Source organism: Notolepis coatsorum, assembly GCF_963971535.1.
Source record: "Notolepis coatsorum genome assembly, contig: SCAFFOLD_374, whole genome shotgun sequence".
Taxonomy (NCBI): domain Eukaryota; kingdom Metazoa; phylum Chordata; class Actinopteri; order Aulopiformes; family Paralepididae; genus Notolepis; species Notolepis coatsorum.
Window position 1 is genome coordinate 42501 of NW_028172701.1, and position 24377 is coordinate 66877.

Below are 24377 nucleotides of genomic sequence, written 5' to 3' on the forward strand. Positions count from 1 at the left end.
CTTGTGCTCCCCTTCTTATCCTCTTCTCTCCTCCCTTCTCCTCTTCTCTTTTTCCCCTCTCTCCCCCTCTTCTTTTCTCTCTTCTCCTCTTCTCTTCTTTTCTCTCTCTTCTCTTGTCTTGTCTTCTCTTATCCTCTCTTCTCATCTCCTCTCCTTCCCTTTTCTCTTCTTCCTTTCCCCCTCCTCCCTTATCCTATTCTCTTTTCCTCTCTTCTCCTCTCCTGGCTTCTCTCCTTGCTTCTCCTCTCCTCTCATCTCCCACCCTTTTCTACTTTTCCCCTCCTCTCCCCTCTTCTCTCATCTCCTATCTTCTCTTCTCTTATCATCTTCTCTCCTCTCCTCTTCCTATTTCCCCCCTCCTCTCCTCTTCCTCTTCCTCTTTTCCCGCTCTCTTCTCTTGTCTTGTCTTCTCTTTTCCTCTCTTCTCCTCTCCTCGCTTCTCTCCTTTCTTCTCCTCTTCTCTCCTCTCCTCTCCTCTCCCACCATTTTCCACTTTTCCCCTCCCCTCCCCTCTTCTCTCATCTCCTCTCTTCTCTTCTCTCATCATCTTCTCTCCTCTTCTCTCTTCCTCTTCCTATTTCCCCCCTCCTCTCCTCTTCCTCGTCCTCTTTTCCCCCTCTCTTCTCCTCTTTTCCTCTCCTCCTTTGCCTTTGTCTTGCTGTGGCCAATTAGCTAATCAGTAATACGGATGTTGATTTGGACAGCAGGCACACACACACACACGCATGCACGCACGCACGCATACACGCACGCACGCACGCACACACACACACACACACACACACACACACACACACACACACACACACACACACACACACGTATTTGCCTGTGTACACATACCACACAAACATATGAATTCATCCCCACACACACATGCATGCGTATTTAATAGGGATGTTTGATATTGGCTTTTTTACCGATACCGATATACCGATATTGTCCAACTCTTAATTTCCGATACCGATATCAACTGATACCGATATATGCAGGGTTCCCCCCCTGTGTTCTTACTTGCTTGCCTGGGTAAATAAAGGTTAAATAAATGTACAAAAAATGTAAAAAAAAAATTCTTATTTTTTTTTTGAAAATCGATACAGATAATTTCCGATATCACATTTTAATGCCAATATCGGCCGATAATATCGGACATCCCTAGTATTTAAGCTTTGCGTACACATACGCACAACACGCTAATGTGTGCACAGGGTACTCACACACACATATTTTGTACTCACATTCACATACACACACACACACGCACACACACACACACACACACACGCACACACACGCACACACACACACACACACACACACACGCACACACACACACGCACACACACACACACACACACACACGCACACACACACACACACACACATACACACACACACTTCCCTACCTTCTCAGAATGTCAAGTCAGCTTTAATTCTGCTCTTCGCCCCCTGTTTCTCCCCAGCCCCCCCCCCCCCCCCATATTATATATAACACACACACACACACACACACACACACACACACACACACACACACACACACACAGGGACACACATTAGTGTGTATATTGTCATACACATGGACTCCCTGGGGTTGATGGAGGTTAAGTGAGAAGGAGAATGCTCCACTCCCCGTGGTTTAGGCGTGTGTGTGTGTGTGTGCGTGCGTGCGTGCGTGTGTGTGTGTGTGTGTGTGTGTGTGTGTGTGTGTGTGCGTGCGTGCGTGCGTGTCTGTGTATTTCCAAGCACCAGCTGGCCACCATCATTATGACAGTAGTCTGGGCTTCATGATGGATGACATGGGCTATAGACTATAGACACACACACACACACACACACACACACACACACACACACACACACACACACACACACACAGGGATGTCCGTATGTTAATGGGAGGAATTCCCTCAGGTATACAAGCTTGGTATAATATGCTGCTTTCATACACACGTGTACATGCACACACACACACACACACACACACACACACACACACACACACACACACACACACACACACACACACACACACACACACCTTTACACACATATCTAACACACATACTCACTAGCATTCACACACACACATGCATACACAAAAGCAGGCTCTTTCAGATAACTGACAATAGGAGAAAGAACTGACGTGAGAATATGACTGTCCAGCAGTTTGCAGCCTTAACCTCTTAAGCCCGGAGCCCTATTTTCTGAAAATCCGCCTAAAATAAGTAAATGGAAGATTCAGTTCAGTTCAGTTCAGACTTTTTATTTGCCACATGGAATAATACAATCATAGTTTCTTCATTAAAAAATCATAAATAGCCATTCCATGGACAAAAGGAGCAGGAAGAAGAATAAATCTTATAATTACCTGCCCCTTATTCCTAAACTAACATGTATTTTCTTAATGGTCGGCGTATAACCTTATTTACACAAATAATCATTTATACCATTATAAAAGAAACACAATCCACAGTTAAACAAGAAAAATTTAAATAATAATAATAATGATAAAGAATAAAGAAGAAAAGAAAGAGAAGAGAAAAAAAAAGATCTCACTATTCAGATCACATTTTGATTTTCATACTGACTAAATTTTTTTTTTTTATACATTTTTTTGAATTGATAAACACTGTTACATCCCTTAAGCTCGCTATGGAGAGAATTCCATAACTTTACACCAATAACTGAAGGACACATCTGTTTAAGTGTGGTACGTGCAAACTGATGTTTAAAATTGTATTTTCTCCTACTAAACTCACTTTCTAAATGAAAAAGATTTTGTAGTTTTTCTGGCAGTGTATTATTTCTTGCCCTAAACATAATTAACATTGTTTGAAACTTAACCATGTCTTCAAGTTTAATTATTCTAGATTTAATAAATAATATATTTGTGTGTTCTCGATAACTCACTTTATGTGTGATTCGTACAGCCCTCTTCTGTAGTATATATAATGGTTTTATATTTATCCCATAAGTATTCCCCCATACTTCAACACAATAACTGATATAAGGTGAGATGAGTGAGCAGTAGAGTGTTCTCATTGCCTCATACTCTAACACATCCTTTACTTTATTCATAACAAAAATACTCTTGGACATCTTTTTTTTAACGTGTGCTATGTGCGATTTCCATGTTAATTTATCATCCATAATCACACCAAGAAAACGAAATTCATTAACTCTCTCTATATCAGCTCCATCTATGGTCAGTACTATATTTTCATCTAGTTTTCGATTGCCAAAAATCATAAATTTAGTTTTTTTCAGATTCAGTGATAGCTTATTTACATCAAACCATTTCTTTAGCTTTGTCATTTCATACACAATATATTCAGCTAGTTCCTTTAAATTATTTCCAGAACAAAAAAAATGTGTATCATCAGCAAACAAGACAAACTGTAATAGTTTTGAAACATCACAAATATCATTAATATATAAAAGAAAGAGTTTGGGCCCCAAAACCGAACCTTGCGGTACCCCACATTCAATCTTCATGAGCTCAGATTTGACATCTGCCAACTGCACATATTGTTGCCTATTGTGGAGATAACTACTCAACCATTCAAGAACCATTCCTCTCACACCATATGAACGTAATTTAGAAATTAGAATATTATGATCTAAGGTATCAAATGCCTTTTTTAAATCAATAAACACCCCTATTGTTAATTTCCTTTTATCTGTTGCTGTTGTTATTTCTTCAATAATATTCATTAAGGCAGTCGCTGTTGATCTGTTTTGCCTAAAGCCATACTGGCTTTCGCTCAGCAGTTTATTCTTTTCCACAAAACCATCTAACTTATGCGAAAACAGTTTTTCAAGCACTTTCGAGAACTGTGAGAGCAATGACACTGGTCTATAGTTAGTGAAGCTGTGCTTATCTCCTACTTTGTAAAGTGGGATCACTTTTGCTACCTTCATCCTGTCTGGAAAAATACCTGTCTGAAAAGAAAGATTACAAATATAACAGAGAGGTTTGATTATACAATCAATTGTCTTCTTCACTATAATCATATCTATCCCATCACTGTCAATGGATGTCTTATTCTTTGACTTTAATACAATGGACATGATTTCTGCTTCACTGACATTTCCTAAAAACATAGACTGCAGTACTTTACTATCTCCTCTCCATCCTTCCTGTAATGGTTCATCGTGTTTTTGAATGGCGTCTGCCAAATTTGGCCCCACATTCACAAAAAAAGAGTTGAATTCATTAACCACCTCATTCATGCTTTTTATAGTCTTACTATTACTAATGAAATGGCTAGGCATTTTTATGGACGCTGATTTATTTTCCATTACCTTATTTAGAATGTCCCATGTGCCCTTTATATTATTTTTATTTTCGCCTAACAATCTATTGTAATAATCTTTCTTGGCCCGTCTCATAATGAATACTAACTTATTCTTATACACTTTGTATTTAGTTTCAGCAGCCTTTTTTCTACATTTGATAAAATCTCTATACAGTTTGTTTTTCTTTTTACATGCATTCTCTAACCCCTTTGTTATCCATGGTTTTCTATTGTCATTACTTCTTTGTTTATGTTGAACCATTGGGCAGTGCCTATCGTAAAGTGTCCGATAGATATCCAAAAAAGTATTGTAAGCAGCATTGACGTCTTCTACATAGACCCCCTTCCATTCCTCATTCAAAAGATCATTCCTGAACATGTTTACAGCATCATCCCTTCTTAACCTTTTATATCTGTACCCATCCTCCTCCTTTGTTCTCTTCAATTGACAATCAAAAGTAACAAAAACAGGTAAGTGGTCACTTATATCATTTATGACTAATCCACTTATGATGTTATCCTTAAAGCTATTAATAAAAATATTATCTATTAATGTAGCAGAGGTTTCTGTTATTCTACTTGGCTTGCTGATCAGTGGATATAACCCTCTTCCATACAATAATTCAAGAAAATCTGCTGAAGCCTTGTGCTTAGAAACCTTTAGTAGGTCAATATTATAATCTCCACAAATAATAAATGTCTTGTCAGATTGCTCCACTTCTACAAGGTCCATTTGCATGTTCTTGGTATTTAGGGACATCTGTGGAGCTCAGGGAATGTATTCCCAGTGTTATGCTTGCTGAAATTGTGATGAAACAAAGGAGAATATGAATTATGATTTTTCTTTGCATCTTTGACAGTGAATAACACCATGCTAAAAATTACCAGACATAAGAAACTGCCACTGAGCTCGTTCAGTACCTTCTTGAGATCACGTGTACAAAAAAATCAAAGGAAATGAATAAAGGGAAGATGATTAAACAGAAGGTTTTGTAGATACAGTACTGAATTCTGCCATCCGGACCCATGCAATTTGAAATATTATTAAGCGGACTCAAAGCGGACTCAAAGCGGACTGAAAGCGGACTCTAAGCGGACTCTAAGCGGACTCTAAGCGGACTCTAAGCAGACTCTAAGCAGACTCTAAGCAGACTCTAAGCGGACTCAACGCGGACTCAAAGCGGACTCAAAGCAGACTCTAAGCGGACTCTAAGCAGACTCTAAGCAGACTCTAAGCAGACTCTAAGCGGACTCTAAGCGGACTCAAAGCGGACTCAAAGCAGACTCTAAGCAGACTCTAAGCGGACTCTAAGCGGACTCTAAGCGGACTCAAAGCGGACTCAAAGCGGACTCAAAGCAGACTCTAAGCAGACTCTAAGCAGACTCTAAGCGGACTCTAAGCGGACTTGAAGCGGACTCAAAGTGGACTCAAAGCGGACTCAACATATCAGCGGAAAACATATGATAAAAGTATTGTCATATTTATTATTATTATGATTAATTAATTCCCAGGATGTCTGTAGACATGAACACAATCACCATGATTCCTCCCAAATAAAGCCCTTAAGAACACACCAGCGCACACCAGTCTGTCCCACTTACGACTGTTCTTCAGCGCTCCTAAATCCTGCTCTTAGGTGAGACCGAATCCAGGAGAAGGGACCGTTGGTGAATCCCCAAATCAGCCCGAAAATGTCTTAAGTTATTTCTGTACTGTACTGTAAACATCATGACTATTGCGTCCACAACACCAGGGCTGAGCTCGTATCCTGACTGAGGATGTGAAATACCTTTCATCCCCTCTCCTTGTCAGCTTCTGCGGTCTGTTCCGTTTCCATGGTAATACTCGCCATATTCTGTCTAATGCTACTCCTGTGTAGGCTGCAGTGGGATATTTGTCATCTGGGTTATGAAGATGGATATAAAATACTTTAAAGGATCAGGACGGTGTCATTTAAATTGTGATTTATTGTTGAATTATCATCAACATAGCCCATGAAAAGACCAAAACCCACAATGCATTTCCTCTTCTCTCAATACTCTTCCTCGCTCAACCAGGAAGCCATACATTCCCATCGTATGTCATTAAACACAACTCACAAACACATATTCCCAATTTGATCATGTATTATCGTGAAACACAGGGGCATTGTAGTTATTACAAAATTGACTTGAAAAGGCAACAAGATCTATTGATCTGTCCATTGATCTGTCCGTAACAAACAGACCAGCGTGGTCCCAGAGCTCGCTGCATGTTGGAGTCCAGGAACAGGAACAATGCCATGTTCATCGCCACAATATATATATATACTGATAAACTGATATACTGTATTTATCACTGTGTGTGTGTGTGTGAATTATACCGACTCAAGCAACAGCACGGCTCTCTGTTTCATGACTTCTGAATATGAGCTATCATCTGGATGGACCATACTTGTAAAGGGCTCTACATGCGCGAGCAACTGCAACGCGACTGCGACGCAACGTCGACAACGCAACGATGTTGCAGACACTCTGCCTTTATACTTCTGCAACATCCACGCGTATCCTATGCAACATTGTACAAATTAATGTAAAATTAATGTACAAAATAAACGCTTTTCCGGTGTTTTAGACGTCGCTCTTTTATTTTGAAACCCCCCCCCCCGCCCCCCCCGCCCAGAAGTATTATTGCTGCTATCGCAATCGGCTTGTGTCGTCCGGTTCTGTGTTTTTGAACTGACACTAAATACAAATGTTGAGATTGTTGGTGAACGACTAACTTTAGGTTAGTTTTAACGTTAGCTAGCAGCAGGGGTGGACGCCGTTGTGCAAATGCAGGCAGCTACAGGCACTCGAGGAAGAGCTGCTGATTTTAATCGGCAGGAGAACGAGAACTCGTCAAAGCCGTGTATCCCTGTGGCTGTGGTGCGGTCGTGGGCACAAAAGTGCAGCTCGAACTACCTGTTGTTGTATTAAATTAATTGATTGATGTTTAACTTGTCCGTGTCCAGTCATTTCGATTAGCCCCACCGTTCATTGTAAACAATGATGCATGTAATTATATTAACGTTACTGTGTGTTGTTGTAGCTATGTTAATAAATTCTGAATGGCATTAACGTTAGCTGGCTGGCTACAATGAAATCTCACAAGCTGGCATCGTAATATATCAACACCAGCCATGGGAACACTGTTTACTAAATTGTGGAGGCTTTTAATCGTCAAGGTACGAGGATTTTGAAGGCGTATGCTATGGAAGTCTTCCCCTGCAGCTCCACTTTGTTGAAATGATAACTAGGGCTATAGGATAACCACCGGTTAATTCGCAATTTTTTATTGGTTCGTCATGACAAACCAATTACATAATCCAACATATGTGTAAAAAACGAACATATTCCAATTGACTATATTTTTTGAATGATTCGTTACGAATAAATCAATACTTCCATTTGTATAAATTACGTTAACTATTGAGGATAGTATTCCTTCCTGCAGAACCAATATTATTTAACAGCCCCGCCCCGATTCACTAACCAACCAATCAATGCTACGCAACATCAACGCAACGGTTGTGTTGCAGTCGCTCAGGTTAGATTTTGGGGAGAGGTACGCAACATCCTCGCAACACCCTCTGCAACATCAGCAACCATGTTGTGTTGCAGTTGTGTCGCAGTTGCTCGAGCATGTAGAGCCCTTAACACATTGACGACCGGCCCTCGCCATCTAATATGTGGCTGGAGGACAACGCTTTGTAAACAAACCGATGTACTTTTGGACAGCTATATATATACTTTATAGTATTGCTATCTGTCCATTCTCATTGTCACTTGAGTGCATAAACCGTGCCTTCATAATGGCTTAAAGAAAATAAAAATCCATCGGTTGGTTGTCATTTTATAGCGTTGTGAATATAAGCTTTATCGCAGTTTTCGTCTCGTATTTTTTCTGGAAAGCTATTTATAGGGCTAAAGGCTACTCACGTTATATCGAACGGCATTTCTGTTGTATATATACGAATGAAATAAAACAAACTGCTTAGCATCCGGACTATTACAGAGCATCTATGGATGAAATGGGGGCGGCGGGGGACGCCGATTAGTATTATTGATTAGCAATACAGTGTGCGTTCAAGTAGCCACATTCACTGATCGATCCCATTATTCCAGGCTGAAATCTGCGCTTCGAACCGTGATCAACGGTGGAGGATGTTCGCTTGGGATCCAGGCTCATATGAAACGCCCATAGGCGAAAAGTTTCCCATTCGCCCTCAATGATACTGCAGTGGAGCGATGGCGCCCCTAAGAGGATCTGGCCGGTATTGCATGTCGCCGATTTCAAGGAGGCGGGTAAATCTGCAGAGTCGATCGGGGATCTTGATCCGTTTATTAATATGGAATAAAACAATAACAACTTGCCACGAGTTAACTCTGGTCCTCAACGCATGGCACCGAAACCCGAGTTAACTCGTGGCTCTGGTCCTCAACGCATGGCACCGAAACCCGAGTTAACTCGTGGCTCTGGTCCTCAACGCATGGCACCGAAACCCGAGTTAACTCGTGGTTGGGCGGCAAAGTGTTAAGAAGGAGAATGCAGTGTAGGTTTTGGTCTTTTCCTAGGCTGTATGTTGACAAAAAGAAAAATGTGCGCGTGTGTGTGTGTGTGTGTGTGTGCGTGTGTGTGTATGTGTGTGTGTGTGTGTGTGTGTGTGTGTGTGTGTGTGTGTGTCTACATGCATAGGGACATGACTGACACATTGACATCACGTCCATCTTCCTTGATGCCTTGTCATCGGATTACGGTCGCACTGTCCGTCCACTCCTTGCACACATACACACGCACACACACACACACACACAAACATGATCCACTCACACACGCATATACACACGCACACACACACACACACACACACACACAAACATGATCCACTCACACACGCATATACACACGCACACACACACACACACACACACACACACACACACACACACACACACACACACACACACACACACAATGACATGATCCACTCACACACGCATATACACACACACACACACACAATGACATGATCCACTCACACACTCATATACACACACGTGCACATACACACACACACACACACACACACACACACACACACACGCATATACACACACACACACACACACACCTGATCTAGTTCAACATGTCGTCTCCTGCTGCACATGATCCCTTCTGACTGCTATAAAAATAAGTTATTCATTAGTTCATTAATAATATGTCAATAATAATAATAATAATAATAATTGTATTATTTGGCCCTAGGGGTAAGGTGGGGTAGGGTTTCACACCATCAAAGTACCAATCTACTACCAATCGATCACTAATGTTAAGTTTCTTTCTCTTTTATTCCAATAAAACAACGTTTACCAAAACACTAGTAATTTGGCAAATATTATAAATATTAGATATTATCCTAGCGTTAATGGTGCTATATATATATATATAACGTTTTTATGTCGAGTAATCATTTAAGATCATTTTACCCTTTCACTGCCACACGTTCAACCTTCTGTCGTGTGGCAGTGAAAGGGTTAACCTTCTGTCGTGTGGCAGTGAAAGGGTTAACCTTCTGTCGTGTGGCAGTGAAAGGGTTAAAAGATGAATGTTGTTGTTTACATGTTGCAGGCATGTTGTTTACATGTTGCAGGCATGTTGTTTACATGTTGCAGGCATGTATCCTCTCCCTACTTCCCATTTCCCCACATGGAATGCACCTGGTTGGACAGATGAGACGCTGGTGCTCTAGTGTGACATCTAGAGTAGAGTAGAGTAGAGTAGAATAGAGTAGAAGTACTTTATTGATCCCGGGGGAAATTCAGCACTACAGATCGCTCACAGTAAACATTTAGGTCGTCAAAAATCACAAATAAGAATAAAAATACAGTCGGGGATATACATTCTGAGATATGTTTATACATTCTAAGATATACAGCCCAAAATATACAGTAAAATGTACAGTAATAAGGGTAGAATTGTAAAATTTCGATTTAAAAAGTAAAAGTCCACCTGGGCCCTCATTTATCAACGTTGCGTACGCACAGATATGTGCGTAACCCGTGCGTACGATCATTTCTAAGACTTATCAATTTGAACTTGTGCTTGACTTTGTGCGTATATCTACGCACAGCTCGGAGCATGCGTAGCTGGCGCCCGGCGGTAGAATATGAATATTGCAACGCGGAAATAAGCGTCCGTGCATTAGTTTCAACTAGAGCTGGGCCGTTAACGGCGTTAACGTGCTGCGTTAACGCTATACTAGTATCGCGCGATAATATAATTAACGCATTAATCTAATTTTTTTTTTTTTTTTTTTACTTTTTTTTTTTTTTTACCTTTATTTACCCAGGGTAGGTTCGCTGAGCACAGATGCTCTTTTTCAGGAACGCCCTGCTTCACATTCACACAGTTCCATTCACACCTGGGAGCTGCCCAGTACAACCACAGTTGACACCATTGGCCACTGAGCAACTCCACTGGAGCAGTTGATTCAAGCCATGTCACATAGTTCAAGTTTGAAATGATTCTTTCTGTTTTGCTCCTGAGAGTGCTAGATACTGTACTGTACTGGTAATATTATTTAATTTGTGTTAACTTCTGAATAAAACAACTTATTAAACACAAGTACATCTTATTGAACATTATTTTGATATTTCATTACCAATTATCATAGCAAAACAGCTTTTTCAAACAGTCTGTAATGCATTTTGGAAACGGGAGATGGGCTCATGGTGTAATGGGCCACCTGGCCTGAGAAACATAAGGAGGAAAGAAAAAGTAAGGACTTACTTCTGGTCATTATTTGGGTAGAACACACATATTTTGAATGCCTTCGGCAGGTTTTTTTTTTTTTTTTTTAGCCATTTTAATCTAGATTAATCTAGATTAAATCCAGGATTGCAGATAGATTAATCTAGATTAAAAACATTAATCTATGCCCACCTCTAGTTTCAACACTGGCGTGTTCTGTATGGCCCGTAATTCATTATAGTTCATTGTAAAATAGCAACAGTAGTGTAATTATGGTCAAAACCCTATAAATAGCATTTGGAATAATAGGTATTTCTCTCCGAATGAATGCAGCATGGTTTATATATAGCGTTATCGGAATATACGGGGTGTACTGACTCCGCTTAACTCAACTCGTTATTATTTTGCGCACAGACCGCAGAAACACGGGAACGCCCCGACCACATTCAAAAGGCTTTGCCATAACGTTAAACGAAACAAGTGGAACCCCGAAGCTGTAAGCAGAATACAAGTCATATGAACACGCACAATATAGTGTTCATCCCCCTTCCTACTGTATAAGAAAGAATTAAAAACGCATTGCAACAAGAACAGAGGTTATTTGTTGAGTTTATGTGTATTACAAAACCCTTGCAATAAATGTGTCTTAAATGAATGAAAAGCATACATGCTCTGGATACAGGTACAGATGAAGCTTTTAGTTTTCCTGGGCGCTTTGCCGCGACGTGAGCACGGTTATATCACGTCGTGGAAATGAATTAGGAACCCAGGCTGCTGTTCTATTTTATGCCGCCAGGAGGCGCAAAGTCATTAGACGGACGCTACAACGTCCTACACAGTATACTGTATAACGATCTGTATGTTTTGTTGTCTAAAATAAATACCATACCATGTCTAAAGCAATGTTGCTGAATAAAATAATTAACCAGTTAAAACCTGTCGAATGGAGCAGTCAATGTATATATTTTGTGTAGATAGCTAGGTGGGCTCTATTTATAATGATATATTTTGACTAGTACCGTGGTCTAGTGGTTTATCCCCATTCCTTTCAAGCCGACGCCCGGGGTTTGATTCCCAGGCCTTTCTAATATTTTTTTTTTTTTTTATTATTTATAAAATTAAATTGCCCGCAACGATGTGCATAATACAATAGTAATAATATATAATAAGAATCCAACCAATAGAGCGACATTGTGCAATAAACAAGTAAACAAAGTAGGGCATATCGGCATTTGTACATGAGTTATTCTGAGTCAACTTATTGTCTGTTGTTGCTACGCAACTTCACTTGACTTGAAAAGACTTGATACCTCCCCCCATGCCCAACGATTAAAAATTAACGTTATTAAATGTATATATATTAATTCATTTTGCGCGAATCCACACTTCATTTCCCAGACCCACTTTGTTTTGAAACAACCAATCACGTTGCGCGATAGCACGAGCGATCCACAGTCAGTAATAATATTACAGCTGAGTTCACGGCGAAATGTGAGTTCAGCCTCCTCTGAACAAGCCCCCAGGAAGCTACAATGTGAGAGCAGAGTATTTAGCTTCATATGTTTAGTTTATTTTATTTATTTAGCACATTATTTAAAAAAACAGTGCTAGGAGGGAACGAAGCCCAAAGGGCATGTACAAAGTTCCACTCCCATCTCATTGTCCATAAACAATATGAACGAAATACATGTGTAGCAAGGTCTACACACTATAGCGAAAACATGGAAGATTGACACGAGTCAGTAACAAGAACAATTATTATTATTTTTTTTGATATACAGCAACCTAATTATATACTTCAGGCTAAGTTTTGCCAATAATATTACTCAGCTCAATGAGCTTAGTCCAGCTCAATACATACAATTGTTAAGGGGGTGCAGACCTGAGAAATACTTTCGTCTTGTTTACATCAGGGTCCCCCAACAATTAGCATTTCAATGGTGTGTGTGGGGGGTTGCCAATCCAATGTGACACCTTCACAGGCTAGTCTTTCTCTGCTCTGCATCCCCTTAAACATTTTGTGTGTATTGAGCCATACTGTATTGTACCCATTCTGCAATCAGTTAAATAAAGTTTTCATTAATTCATTCTGTCCATCTGTCTCTCTCACTTGTTTAATCTTTCACTGCAACACTGGTTCTCTCGCAAAACCCCAAACGTTACAATGCCCGCTACGATTGTGCAATAAAACAATAGTTTCGTTTGAGTTTACTCAGTTTATTTGATCAGGGACAGTGCATATCAATCAACAGTTATACATTTATAAATGAATACAATTACAGAAGAAAAAACATTATTATCAAACCAGATTGGAGGAGTGTAAAGGGGATAGTAAGAGACTATGGAAAACATTGAATGAACCATTTGACATTGCAACTCATTTCAACAATTACTTTGTTTCCAAGGTAAACACAATTATAAATCAAATGTTGCCAATGAGTGGTAAGCTGTCAGACTCTGTAATTAAAAAACATATAATGTATGACAAGAAATGCCGATTTAAATTTAAATGCACAAGTCCAAATGATATTGAAAAGCTCCTCCTATCACTTAAACCAGACAAACCTTGCGGTGTTGATAATCTGAATGGAACACTGCTACAAATCTCTGCAAAATGTGTGGCTAAGCCACTATCACATATTTGATTTGTATGTTTTTTGTTTAATGCCCTTGTTTTTATGTTGAAACGTGTTGTGTGCCGTGTTGGTCAGGACTCCCTGGAAGAAGATATATTGTATCTCAATGGGACATTCCTGGATAAATAAAGGATATAAAAAAAAAATAGAAAAGAAAATAGCTGACACTTTTATCCAAAGCGACTTACAAGTTCTGTTCGACAACTTGTAACTTCTCAGTTACAGTGGGTGACAATATTGTCACAAGGAAAGATGAAATTACCTACCTGGGTTCCATCCTAGAGGCTAATCTCTCCTGTGACAAAATTATTAAACAATTATTAAACACGTTACATACAAAACTGTCTCTTCTGTTATTCAAGTGTTCTGATGGGAATGGTGTATTGTACCACACATAAAAATAGGGAAAAACAATGTCCAGGCACGCACTCCAGGTTTTTCCAAATTTATTGGCAGCCTGAAATCATATCATGACGTTTCGGTGTGAAACGTTTGACCAATTACTTGACAAATGACCTGTCGACCAAGATGGCCACAAGAACAAGAAAATACAATAAAATGTAATATAACAAGCTGTACGCAATGTATATAAAGAAACAAGAGGAATTAAAATACAATTATATAGGATATAGTGTGTTTTGTCTCAAGTGCCATGCTTTCTCAAAATCCTGCAAAACTGAAGATGTCCTCCACAAAAAAACTCAACATTGTGATTGTGCAAAATACAATAAGTAAATACCCTAGAAGCAGTGGATATTGACACATTGAATGCATAACATAGGAAGGTTGTAGAAACATTAAGCCTTAGTCGCATCAATGTCAGCATCAGCATCTTGAATGGATTAAGCGACTTCTTCACAGGAAGGTGGGGACTAAGGTATGCATAGAGTGCTAACAAAATCTGGAATGTAGGTAGACCAGTGAAAAATAAAACCTTCTCATCTTTACCCACAAATGCACTTTGGTCATAGGTAGAGGACAACTGTTTCACATCAGAACGCAACTGAAGGTTTTCCGCTCTCAGATTTATAACTTCATTGGTCATAGAATAAATAAAATCACCAGTCATATCAGTTTGAGTACCTATACTGCACACATTATCACTTGCAGCAGAATCATCAGCAGCAGCTGGTATGTCCATAAGAAGCAAGGCATGGGCAGCATCCACCTTCAGTTTCTGCTGGGTACGATTCACACGCCGTTGGTATTGTGTTTCTTTAGGTGGTTGCAGAGAAGAAGGCTGTTGCTTTCCGGTCATATTTACAGATGGCACCCAATCTGGGTCATCTTTCTTGTACAGGTGACACTTTTTACCTGGAATACAATAATGAAAAATATAGCACACTTTAGACGCTACATTTTAGGAACATTTACAGAAACGGAGTCTTACACTGTAGTAGGTTATGAAATGAGATAAGAATCATATCCAGCCTCATACTATTCCACTGTAAAATGATAGTCGCTGTTATTAATATTTCACATAACGTTACCTGACGTAACGTTACCATAACGTAAACTGAGTCTTACACTACTACTGTAGTAGGTTATGAAATGAGATAAGAATCATATCCAGCCTCATACTATTCCACTGTAAAATGATAGTTGCTGTTATTAATATTTCACATAACGTTACCTGACGTAACGTTACCATAACGTAAACTGAGTCTTACACTACTAGTGTAGTAGGTTATGAAATGAGATAACAATCATATCCAGCCAAGAATATATTTCACATTACCTGACAAGAAATGCGCAGAACAAACTCGAATGTTGACAAGAGTCTTGCCATGGAAATCCTGGTTCAGTTTGGCCAACCACAAACGTCTCCTTTCCTGAGACAATTGTTTGCCCTCTTCTCCTTGATTTGTGATGACAATTGGCAATCTGAAGAACTCCAAATGCTTTTCCCTATCCGACCTATTAGTACAGCCAAGAACACGGCAATAATTGACCATTTTGAGCAAAAATGAACTTGAAGAGTTGCTAGTTCGATGCAATCACGCGTTGTTTACATCCAAGTTTATCGCCAAGTAGGCCGACTTCCGGTTTGATGACGCACTCATGTACAAATGCCGATATGCCCTACTTTGTTTACTTGTTTATTGCACAATGTCGCTCTATTGGTTGGATTCTTATTATATATTATTACTATTGTATTATGCACATCGTTGCGGGCAATTTAATTTTATAAATAATAAAAAAAAATATAAATATTAGAAAGGGCTGGGAATCAAACCCCGGGCGTCGGCTTGAAAGGAATGGGGATAAACCACTAGACCACGGTACTAAACAAAATATATCATTATAAATAGAGCCCACCTGGCACCTCCACTGCTAATTCGACAGGTCTTAACGGTTTAATTATTTTATTCAGCAACATTGCGTACACAAACTTATTGTTACCAAGAAGCATTACACTAACGCTTTCTTTTGATGAAATGAATGGACAAGAGAGCCGTACGTCGGCCATCTAATGAAGTTAGATTTGACACGTTTTAATATTATACACTTTGACTGCTGAATTGACACGTTTAACTTATTCATTCTTTAATTCAGCAACATTCATTCATGCAGTCTGTAGACATACTGTAGGACATTGTAGCATCCTATGAATGAAGTCACCAGCTGTAATGGAATTGAATGGAACTCGAGCTTAGTCCAGCGCGGAGCTCCTCCAATGAATGAACAAAAGCCGGCGCGTCGGGCAGTTGTCACCAGCTGTATGAGAGCGCCCCCGCTGGTCATTGTTAACATTAACCTCGCAAAACGGCATCATAACGGCAGGCAAACAGCTGTTCCTGGACTTTTCCCAGCTGTATCTGTAGCATATATCGTGTGGGTGATATGACTTGTATTCTGCTTACATAACTTCGAAACTCCATCCACCCCGTCCCACAATGTCAAAGCCTTCCAAACATAAATCTGCAATCCATGCGCAAAACAATAACGAGTTGAGTTCTAACAAAGAACGTATTACATGCTGGGTAGGCTGATAGAGTAAACTGTAAATAAAATAGCCTATAACATTATAAAGGATAATGGCTATAGCAGGGGTTCCCAACCTTTATTCCCCAGAGCCCCACGATTCCTGGGAGACATAGCCTATAGGAATATGATATGATATATTATATATGCGCAAGTTACTGTTGCATAATGTAGGCTATGGCTGCTATTATATGTAATTCATATAGGCTACCTAATACCGACAACAAAATAGATTGTATGCCTCTAGTACAAATCATATTATACCCGGTAGCCAATCGAACAAAACGAATACAGTTATAAAGGCATTCATATTCCAGCATGGTTAGAATGGCACACCAACGCCAAACAGTGGTTAATGAACGGTCTTTATTAGTATTTAGCCTGCCTATATGTGATCAATACAAACTTGAACTTGAATTCCATCATGTCTGTGTGCGGGAATGAATGAATGAATGAAAACTTTATTTAACAGATTGCAGAATGGGTACAATACAGTACGGCTCAATACATACAATTGTTAAGGGGATGCAGACCTGAGAAAGACGTTTGTCTTGTTTCCATCAGGGTCCCCCATTTTCAATTCATATAGACATATATGACATACATGACATACAGATAGTCAGTACTGCTACATCTATACATTTATGACATACCAGATTTGCAAATACAGTACTGTTTGTGATACAGAAGGAGTCAAGAAAAGGGAGTATATACATTTGACGTAGAAACTGTACATTGGAGGAGGTTGGGTGGGGGGGGTTGGGTACATTGGGATATTGACAACCATACTGGGTAATTTACATTGGAGGTGGTTGGGGGGGGGGGGGGGGGCGGGGGGCACACTGTATAAACAAGTAACACTGTACATTGAGGGGGGGGGGGGGGGGAGACACTGTACAAACAAACACAATTGTACATTGAACTATTGACAAAACCATACTAGGTAAATGACTGTACATTGGAGGGGGTTGGGTTAGGATATTTACAGGGGCCAGTGTTGAATTGCAGTCTCCCGTAGGTGTCCCTTGAGAGAGGTTTTGAAAGTGGGTAGTGATCCACATTCCTTTACAGCTTTGGGTAGGGCGTTCCACATTGATGTGGCATAATTGCGAAACGTGTTTAGTCCCTTATTTGAGCCGAATCTGGGTTTAACATGATTTGTGGAGCTCCCTCTGGTGTTGTGATCGTGGTATTCACTGACCTTTGGGAAGTATTTTGACATGTACATGGGTACCTTGGTCGTGTAGTGTATCTTGTAGACCAGGCCCATTGCAAGTTGTTGTACTCTGTCGTCTACTCTAAGCCATCCTAGGTTGTCAAAGTGGGCAGGGGTGAGGTGGGTTCTAGGAGTAAGGTCAAGCAGTAGTCTGACCAGTTTGTTTTGAGATGTTTGTAATTTTGTTTTTAGCGCCTTTGAGGTGCTTTGGTACCATGAGGGAGCTCACAAGGCTGTTGTCACAATGTAAATAAAAACGTGCACTGAAAAGTTACAGTATGTAGTTGGTTGATTATTTGTATGACAGTCAGTAAACCCTTGCAAAAAGTATCCGTTTTATTTAATGAATTGAAAACATGCAGCATTGCCTTCCTCCCGGCATGCAGCAACGACATGTATCAGGCAAATGCACATCGCAACATTGACTGAGTGGAATCCTTTTCTATTCACATAACTGAATTTGTGATGGAGCTTTGACAGCTACATGAGTGGTACAGTAACAGTCTATTGCTCGATCCATCTCCAATATCACGCTGGACCGTGCCGGTGGCCAAAGACCCGAGGGTGGAGAGGACTTGAATGTGCACGGGGATGGCATTTGTGCGTTTTGTTCCACGCTCCAATTTCGGTCTCAAATTGCGGTACAAATGAAGGAGGTGTCTCGGGTATAGCGGACTCTAGTTAATATTATGTTCTCTCTGCAATTAGACTGCCCCTCATTCATTCATTCATTCCTATCTGCTATCTCTGAAAACAGTTCCCCGCGAGCGCAGTCAGTGCACCCCATAGTATTCCGATAACCCTATATATAAACCATGCTGCATTCATTCGGAAAGAAAGACCTATTCCAAATGCTATATTTATAGGGTTTGACAATAATTACACTACTGTCGCTATTTTACAATGAACTATAATGAATTACGGGTCATACAGAACACGCCAGTGTTGAAACTAATGCACGGAAGCTTATTTCCACGTTGCAATATTCATATTCTACCACCGGGCGCCAGGTACGCACGGTCGGAGCTGTGCGTAAATATACGCACAAAGTCAAGCACAAGTTCAAATTGATAAGTGCCACACTTTGCTTAGAAATGATCGTACGCACGGGTTACGCACATATCTGTGCGTACGCACCATTGATAAATGAGGGCCCAGGAAGATTATGCCAGAGTTGTCCTGTCACTAGCAGCTGGGTGTTATTTATAGCACATTTAATTGTTAAGTTTGTAAGATAATAACATTAAAGAAAATAATAATAATTGATCAAGAAAAAGCTGAGTTCAGCTCTCGTTCCAAACGGCAAGCCGTCACCACCGGGTCGATCGTGCTCCCTGCTCGCCCTGACAGCGAGTAAACCGGCACTTTAATTTACACAGAGACACACACACCGGGACTTGGGGGCAGAACGAATTAGAGGAACAAGCCTTGTGACAGACAGCCGGAGGGGCGAGTCCCTGGCAGCCGCGCTTTCGTCACGAACAGACCCGCGGGACAAGGCGCCTGATTCACGAATTAAAAGCAAAATGAAGAAGGCATCTGTGGCGAGTGGTGGATCTATAAATGTAATCATGTCTCCACACTGCGTGTTATCCATAAAGTAATCATATTGATTTGGGCTCTTGGACAAAAAAAAGAAAGACATAGGAGACGGGAATTTTACTTTAATTTGAATGGACACCTCTTGTGTGGTCTGAATGAACACCTCTTGTGGTCTGAATGAACACCTCTTGTGGTCTGAATGAACACCTCTTGTGGTCTGAATGAACACCTCTGGTGGTCTGAATGAACACCTCTTGTGGTCTGAATGAACACCTCTTGTGGTCTGAATGATGATCTTGACAAACCCACACACAGATGAGTGTTTCTATAGCGTAAGTGTTTGTACCCTTGGCACTGAATGCCGCCTCAACAATGCCTTCGCACGCATCATCTCGCACCCGTGCTCAAGTCGACAATGAACGCAAAAGTGGATCAATTATTTGAGTGGATCAAATCTATATGTAAAAACAGTGTGTGATGATGGGCTGCCACGGCCAGGGGATATCGACGTTCTCCTTAGACTCCCCCAGTCGGTTGGACTTTGTTGATAAATGGCTCCATCATTGATCATACGGCGACGTGGAAAGAGGCACAATAACATCACACCGCTATCAACTTTCAATCAGTCGCTTTCTTAACTCATTGACTGCCACTCTGTTTCCCCAGCTTTACTCAATGGCGCCAGTGTTATTGACCATGTTCGAGATGTTTGCGGACCCATCGTGTGTTCTGTATTATAGCTATACAAGATACTTTAATGCCACACAATGATGGTTGGTGGTAATTGTTTGCGATACAGATTGTTAGGCACTGGTTACATCAACATGAAACATGAAACATCAAAGGGGGGGGGGGTCAGGGTGTTCAGTGTTCGGACTGCTGTGGGGAAAAAACTGTTTGTGAAGCGTGTGTGTCTGGTTAGAATGAACCTGTAGCGACCTGAGGGCATGTGCTGGAATAAGTGGTGTGCTGGGTGAGGGGGATCGTTGACTATTATACAAGAGCGGGTGACTGTGCGTGAGGTGTAGATGGAGTCCAGAGAGGGGAGACAGATTCAGAGTCAGATTTCTTTATTGTCACAGCTTTTAAAATGTACATACATTCCGAAAACGTGAGATGCTTGTTTTCCTTGGCTCCTCAACCGTAGTAGTGTGCAATACAGTGCAACACAACAAATAGACTTTACATAATCCTATACTATACAATATAACTTTACTCTAGTCTATGCAATATAACTTTACTTTTGAACGTTTTTGGAAATAAAATACATTTTGTACATGAGGTAGCAGCAGTGTGTGTGTGTGTGTGTGTGTGTGTGTGTGTGTGTGTGTGTGTGTGTGTGTGTGTGTGTGTGTGTGTGTGTGTGTGTGTGTGTGTGTGTGTGTGTGTGTGTGTGTGTGTGTGTGTGTGTGTGTGTGTGTGTGTGTGTGTGTGTGTGTGTGTGTGTGTGTGTGTGTGTGCAAGTCATTAAGGTGCTTCGTGTGCGTGTCCATGATGGTTCAGAGTCTCTCAGTCAGTAGCCTGTCGGCCCGGTGGAAGTAGCTGCTCAGAGTTCTGTTGGAGGTGGACCTGAGACTCCGGTACCGTCTGTCAGACGGCATGAGCTCCAACAGTTTGTGGTTGGGGTGGCTGGGGTCCTTCAGAATCCTGTGTGCCTTGCTGACGCAGCGCTCGGTGAAGATATCGGCTATGGAGGGTAGTTATAGTTATTTATTACATGGCGTTTTCACATTCGCCGAAATGCTTGCTTGTGATTGGTCAATAGCGCGCGTCAGAGGTCCGTTATCACACGATAACGGACCTCTGTGGGACAATAATGTTCGCAATCAAGCCCCACTGACACACTGCCTCAGTGCAGCTCAGCATATGCACAGCTGCACTCAGTCATGCAATCAGACCAGAGACCACAGACCTGCCGGCTGCCGATAATAATAATCACTTTATTTGGGCTGACAGAGCCACAGAACAACTGCGTCTGCATTGGATCTAGTCTTGTCGATGAATTAGGTATATTGTTAGTAAGTTAGCCATGTAATAAGTGGGATAATGTATAGCTATACTTGGTCATCATCGCAAAATAATTGACCTTCACTGACGTTTAAAACACCTCGCACCTCGGTATTTTAAACTCCCTGTCGGTCAATTATTTTGCGACAATGACCTCGTAGCTATACATTATCCCTTACATATAGGAGAGACAATAGTATGGCTCATTTGACAGGCATTGTTTATAGTCCAACACTGACAAACCAGTTCATTTCTACATACTTTAGTTTGTGCGCTATTCCACGCTAAACATCGGCCCTTTCCAAAATAATCCAGTATTTTTTTCTAGATTGCGAGATATGACGTGTTATATGCATTATGCCCAAATCGTTTGGGTTGCTCGCCTGAAACTCCAAATATTTCCAAATCAAAGGTATATACCATATATATATGTTTCTTCACAAAATTATCAAGGGGGGGTGGGGTCGTTTTACCTCGAAGCTGCGATCGATACAAAAGGATGTTTTAGGTTCGGTCAAATATACCTAAAATAGACCTTACCTTAGCCAGAAGGTACTCCAAAATGAATAATCCCAGTCGTCCCATCGCGATCGCAATTACTCGTGTATATTGGGCATGGCTATCATACGGGAAACAATAGGTTTGAGGCGATCAAATCTCCAACCGATTGCTATGTCCTGATTCCCTCTGAGGGGGAGGAGTTCCTGCAGCCAGATTCACAGAGATAGAAAGACCCAGAGACCAGATACCCAGTTCAAAAGGTAGGTGATACTGCCACCTGGCGGGATTCGATCGCCGTTGCAATTTTAACGTAGGCAGCGGTGCCAGGGAGACACAGGGAGGTCCGCGCGAGTGTTTAGAATAGGGATCAAAGGAAAAATATCAAAGGATCTAAAAATGAGAAAACTCGTTATTGGCGCTCAGTGGTTGGCGACGAAACACGCGTATTCTCGTTTTTGGCGGCCAATGAGTTAACGAACGAGTCTCGTACAAACAAGGAGAAAAATAACTCTCTTCTTAATTGATGGTTAAGTGAAATACAAGCTCTGTAACCTGCAGTACGAAGGGTCTCTTCCGCCTTGTACAAACCCTTTTTTTATTTTATTTTTTTTTTCAACTCAGTAGATCATCCTCCATGTGTGTGTGGTTTTACAAAGTCTACACAATGGGAAAGCATTAAACCAATCATCTGTCTAAACCTCGTAACTCTATTCGCCCTCAAATCTGTGTTTGTTTTTTTCATTTGCTGAAAAGTTGGGTTTTTGGAGTTACAAGGTTTTGTCCCGCCAGCAGCGATATATTCTCCGCTTCGAAGTGGTTATGTTATGCTTAGGCATTCTTTCGAAGTGGTTATGCTTAGGCATTCTTTCTAAGTGGTTATGCTTAGGCATTCTTTCGAAGAGGTTATGCTTAGGCATTCTTTCGAAGTGGTTATGCTTAGGCCCTCTTTCGAAGAGGTTATGCTTAGGCCCTCTTTCGAAGAGGTTATGCTTAGGCCCTCTTTCGAAGTGGTTATGCTTAGGCATTCTTTCGAAGTGGTTATGCTTAGAGTTAGGGTTAGGGTTAGCCAATCGGAGAGCGTCTTTTTCTTCTTCGCTGCAATCAAAGAGCGTCTTCGCTCACAGAGGCTACGGGAAAAATCACGCCCCCTGCTCCATCTAACCTCTATAGGTTATATTATTGTCTATTATTGATTTTTTTTGCATTCGACTAAGAGTTTGGCAGTCGACTAAGGCTCCTTTCGATCGATTAGTCGACTAATCGAGGTCAGCCCTACTGTGTTCAGTCTTTTCCTGCCGCACACCGGAACGCCGTATCTAAAATCTGTCTCTTTGTTCCCGTCTCTTTCCAGTTGCATTCGCCTCTGTCTCCCTCCCTAGACCACGGCAGCCCCGCCCTGTCTGACAGCGAGGTAAGTGATCCCTTATTCCCCAAACTGCCACTCGCCATCCCCAGACGCTGGTACTTTACACTGTGACACGTTTAAAAGATTGAGTGGAGAAAAGAAAAACATGGAAACTATGAATTCTGAGTGAGTTGTGAGAAGAAAATATATGAGTGAAGGGGGAAAGAAACTGTCTTGTTTTTTGACAAAAATCTGCTCTTTTGGTACACAAATCAAATCGAATGTGTTTGTAGAGCCCGAGATCACATGGAATAGCCCCCATGGACTGCTGTACAAGTCAAGGAGAAACATCACAAAATATCACACAAAAAAAACCACCATCAAATCTATAAAAGCAACACTCCCAGACTTTCCCCAATGAAGATGAGGAACGACTCACTAAAAACTAGCAATATGGAAAGAAAAAGCAGCACAGCAAAACGATGAAAAGTGACGACGCAGTTTGATGATGTCATCAAGCGCACACGATAGACCTTCAGGGTCGGCTCAGAAATGCGAATCCGGGTGTCAGCGTTGCCTCCGGCTTGGGTCGGTCGTCATACTAACTCAATTGGCAGAGGTAGCGGGTGGAAAGTCGATGGGTGGTAATCTGGACGTTGTGGACAGCGACCCCTACAGGTCGGTTGGGGACGCCTGCACAGCAGAGACAGGAAATGGCGGGGGTAGTGTGAGCCTCCCACACGTTACACCTCGCCAATGAGAGTCCGCGCTGTCTGGTGAAAAGATGTGACATGCTGCCTCCTCGTGTACCGGAGGGGACACGTGATGCAAGGCTTCTATCCACCCTACAACCGACCACTGGGGGGCATAGTCTAGCAACGTTCAAGACAGGGGAGGGAGAATTGGAAACACGAAATTGGGATGGGAGAAAAAATAGAAAATAAGGAGAAAAAGTGGATCAAGAAAAAGAAATGCAAAAGCCACAGCATTTATTGCGAGTTGTGCCAAACAAACATAAATATCTCAAAAACTATACATCACATCTCTCATATTGACATGTTGAGTGAGAGGA

The 24377-nt window shown here is 41.1% G+C and overlaps 1 protein-coding gene across 1 annotated transcript in view; it reads left to right on the forward strand.

The window, feature by feature from the left end:
* The window catches only part of pag1 (phosphoprotein membrane anchor with glycosphingolipid microdomains 1), a gene marked incomplete at its 5' end in the record, with an annotated part of 55763 nt that overhangs the window by 27676 nt on the left and 3710 nt on the right, over window positions 1-24377 (forward strand). Inside the window, one exon of the mRNA XM_084338961.1 lies at window positions 23312-23371. Within this exon, the coding sequence (XP_084195087.1) occupies window positions 23312-23371 (60 nt within the window). The remainder of the gene's footprint in view (window positions 1-23311; window positions 23372-24377) is intronic.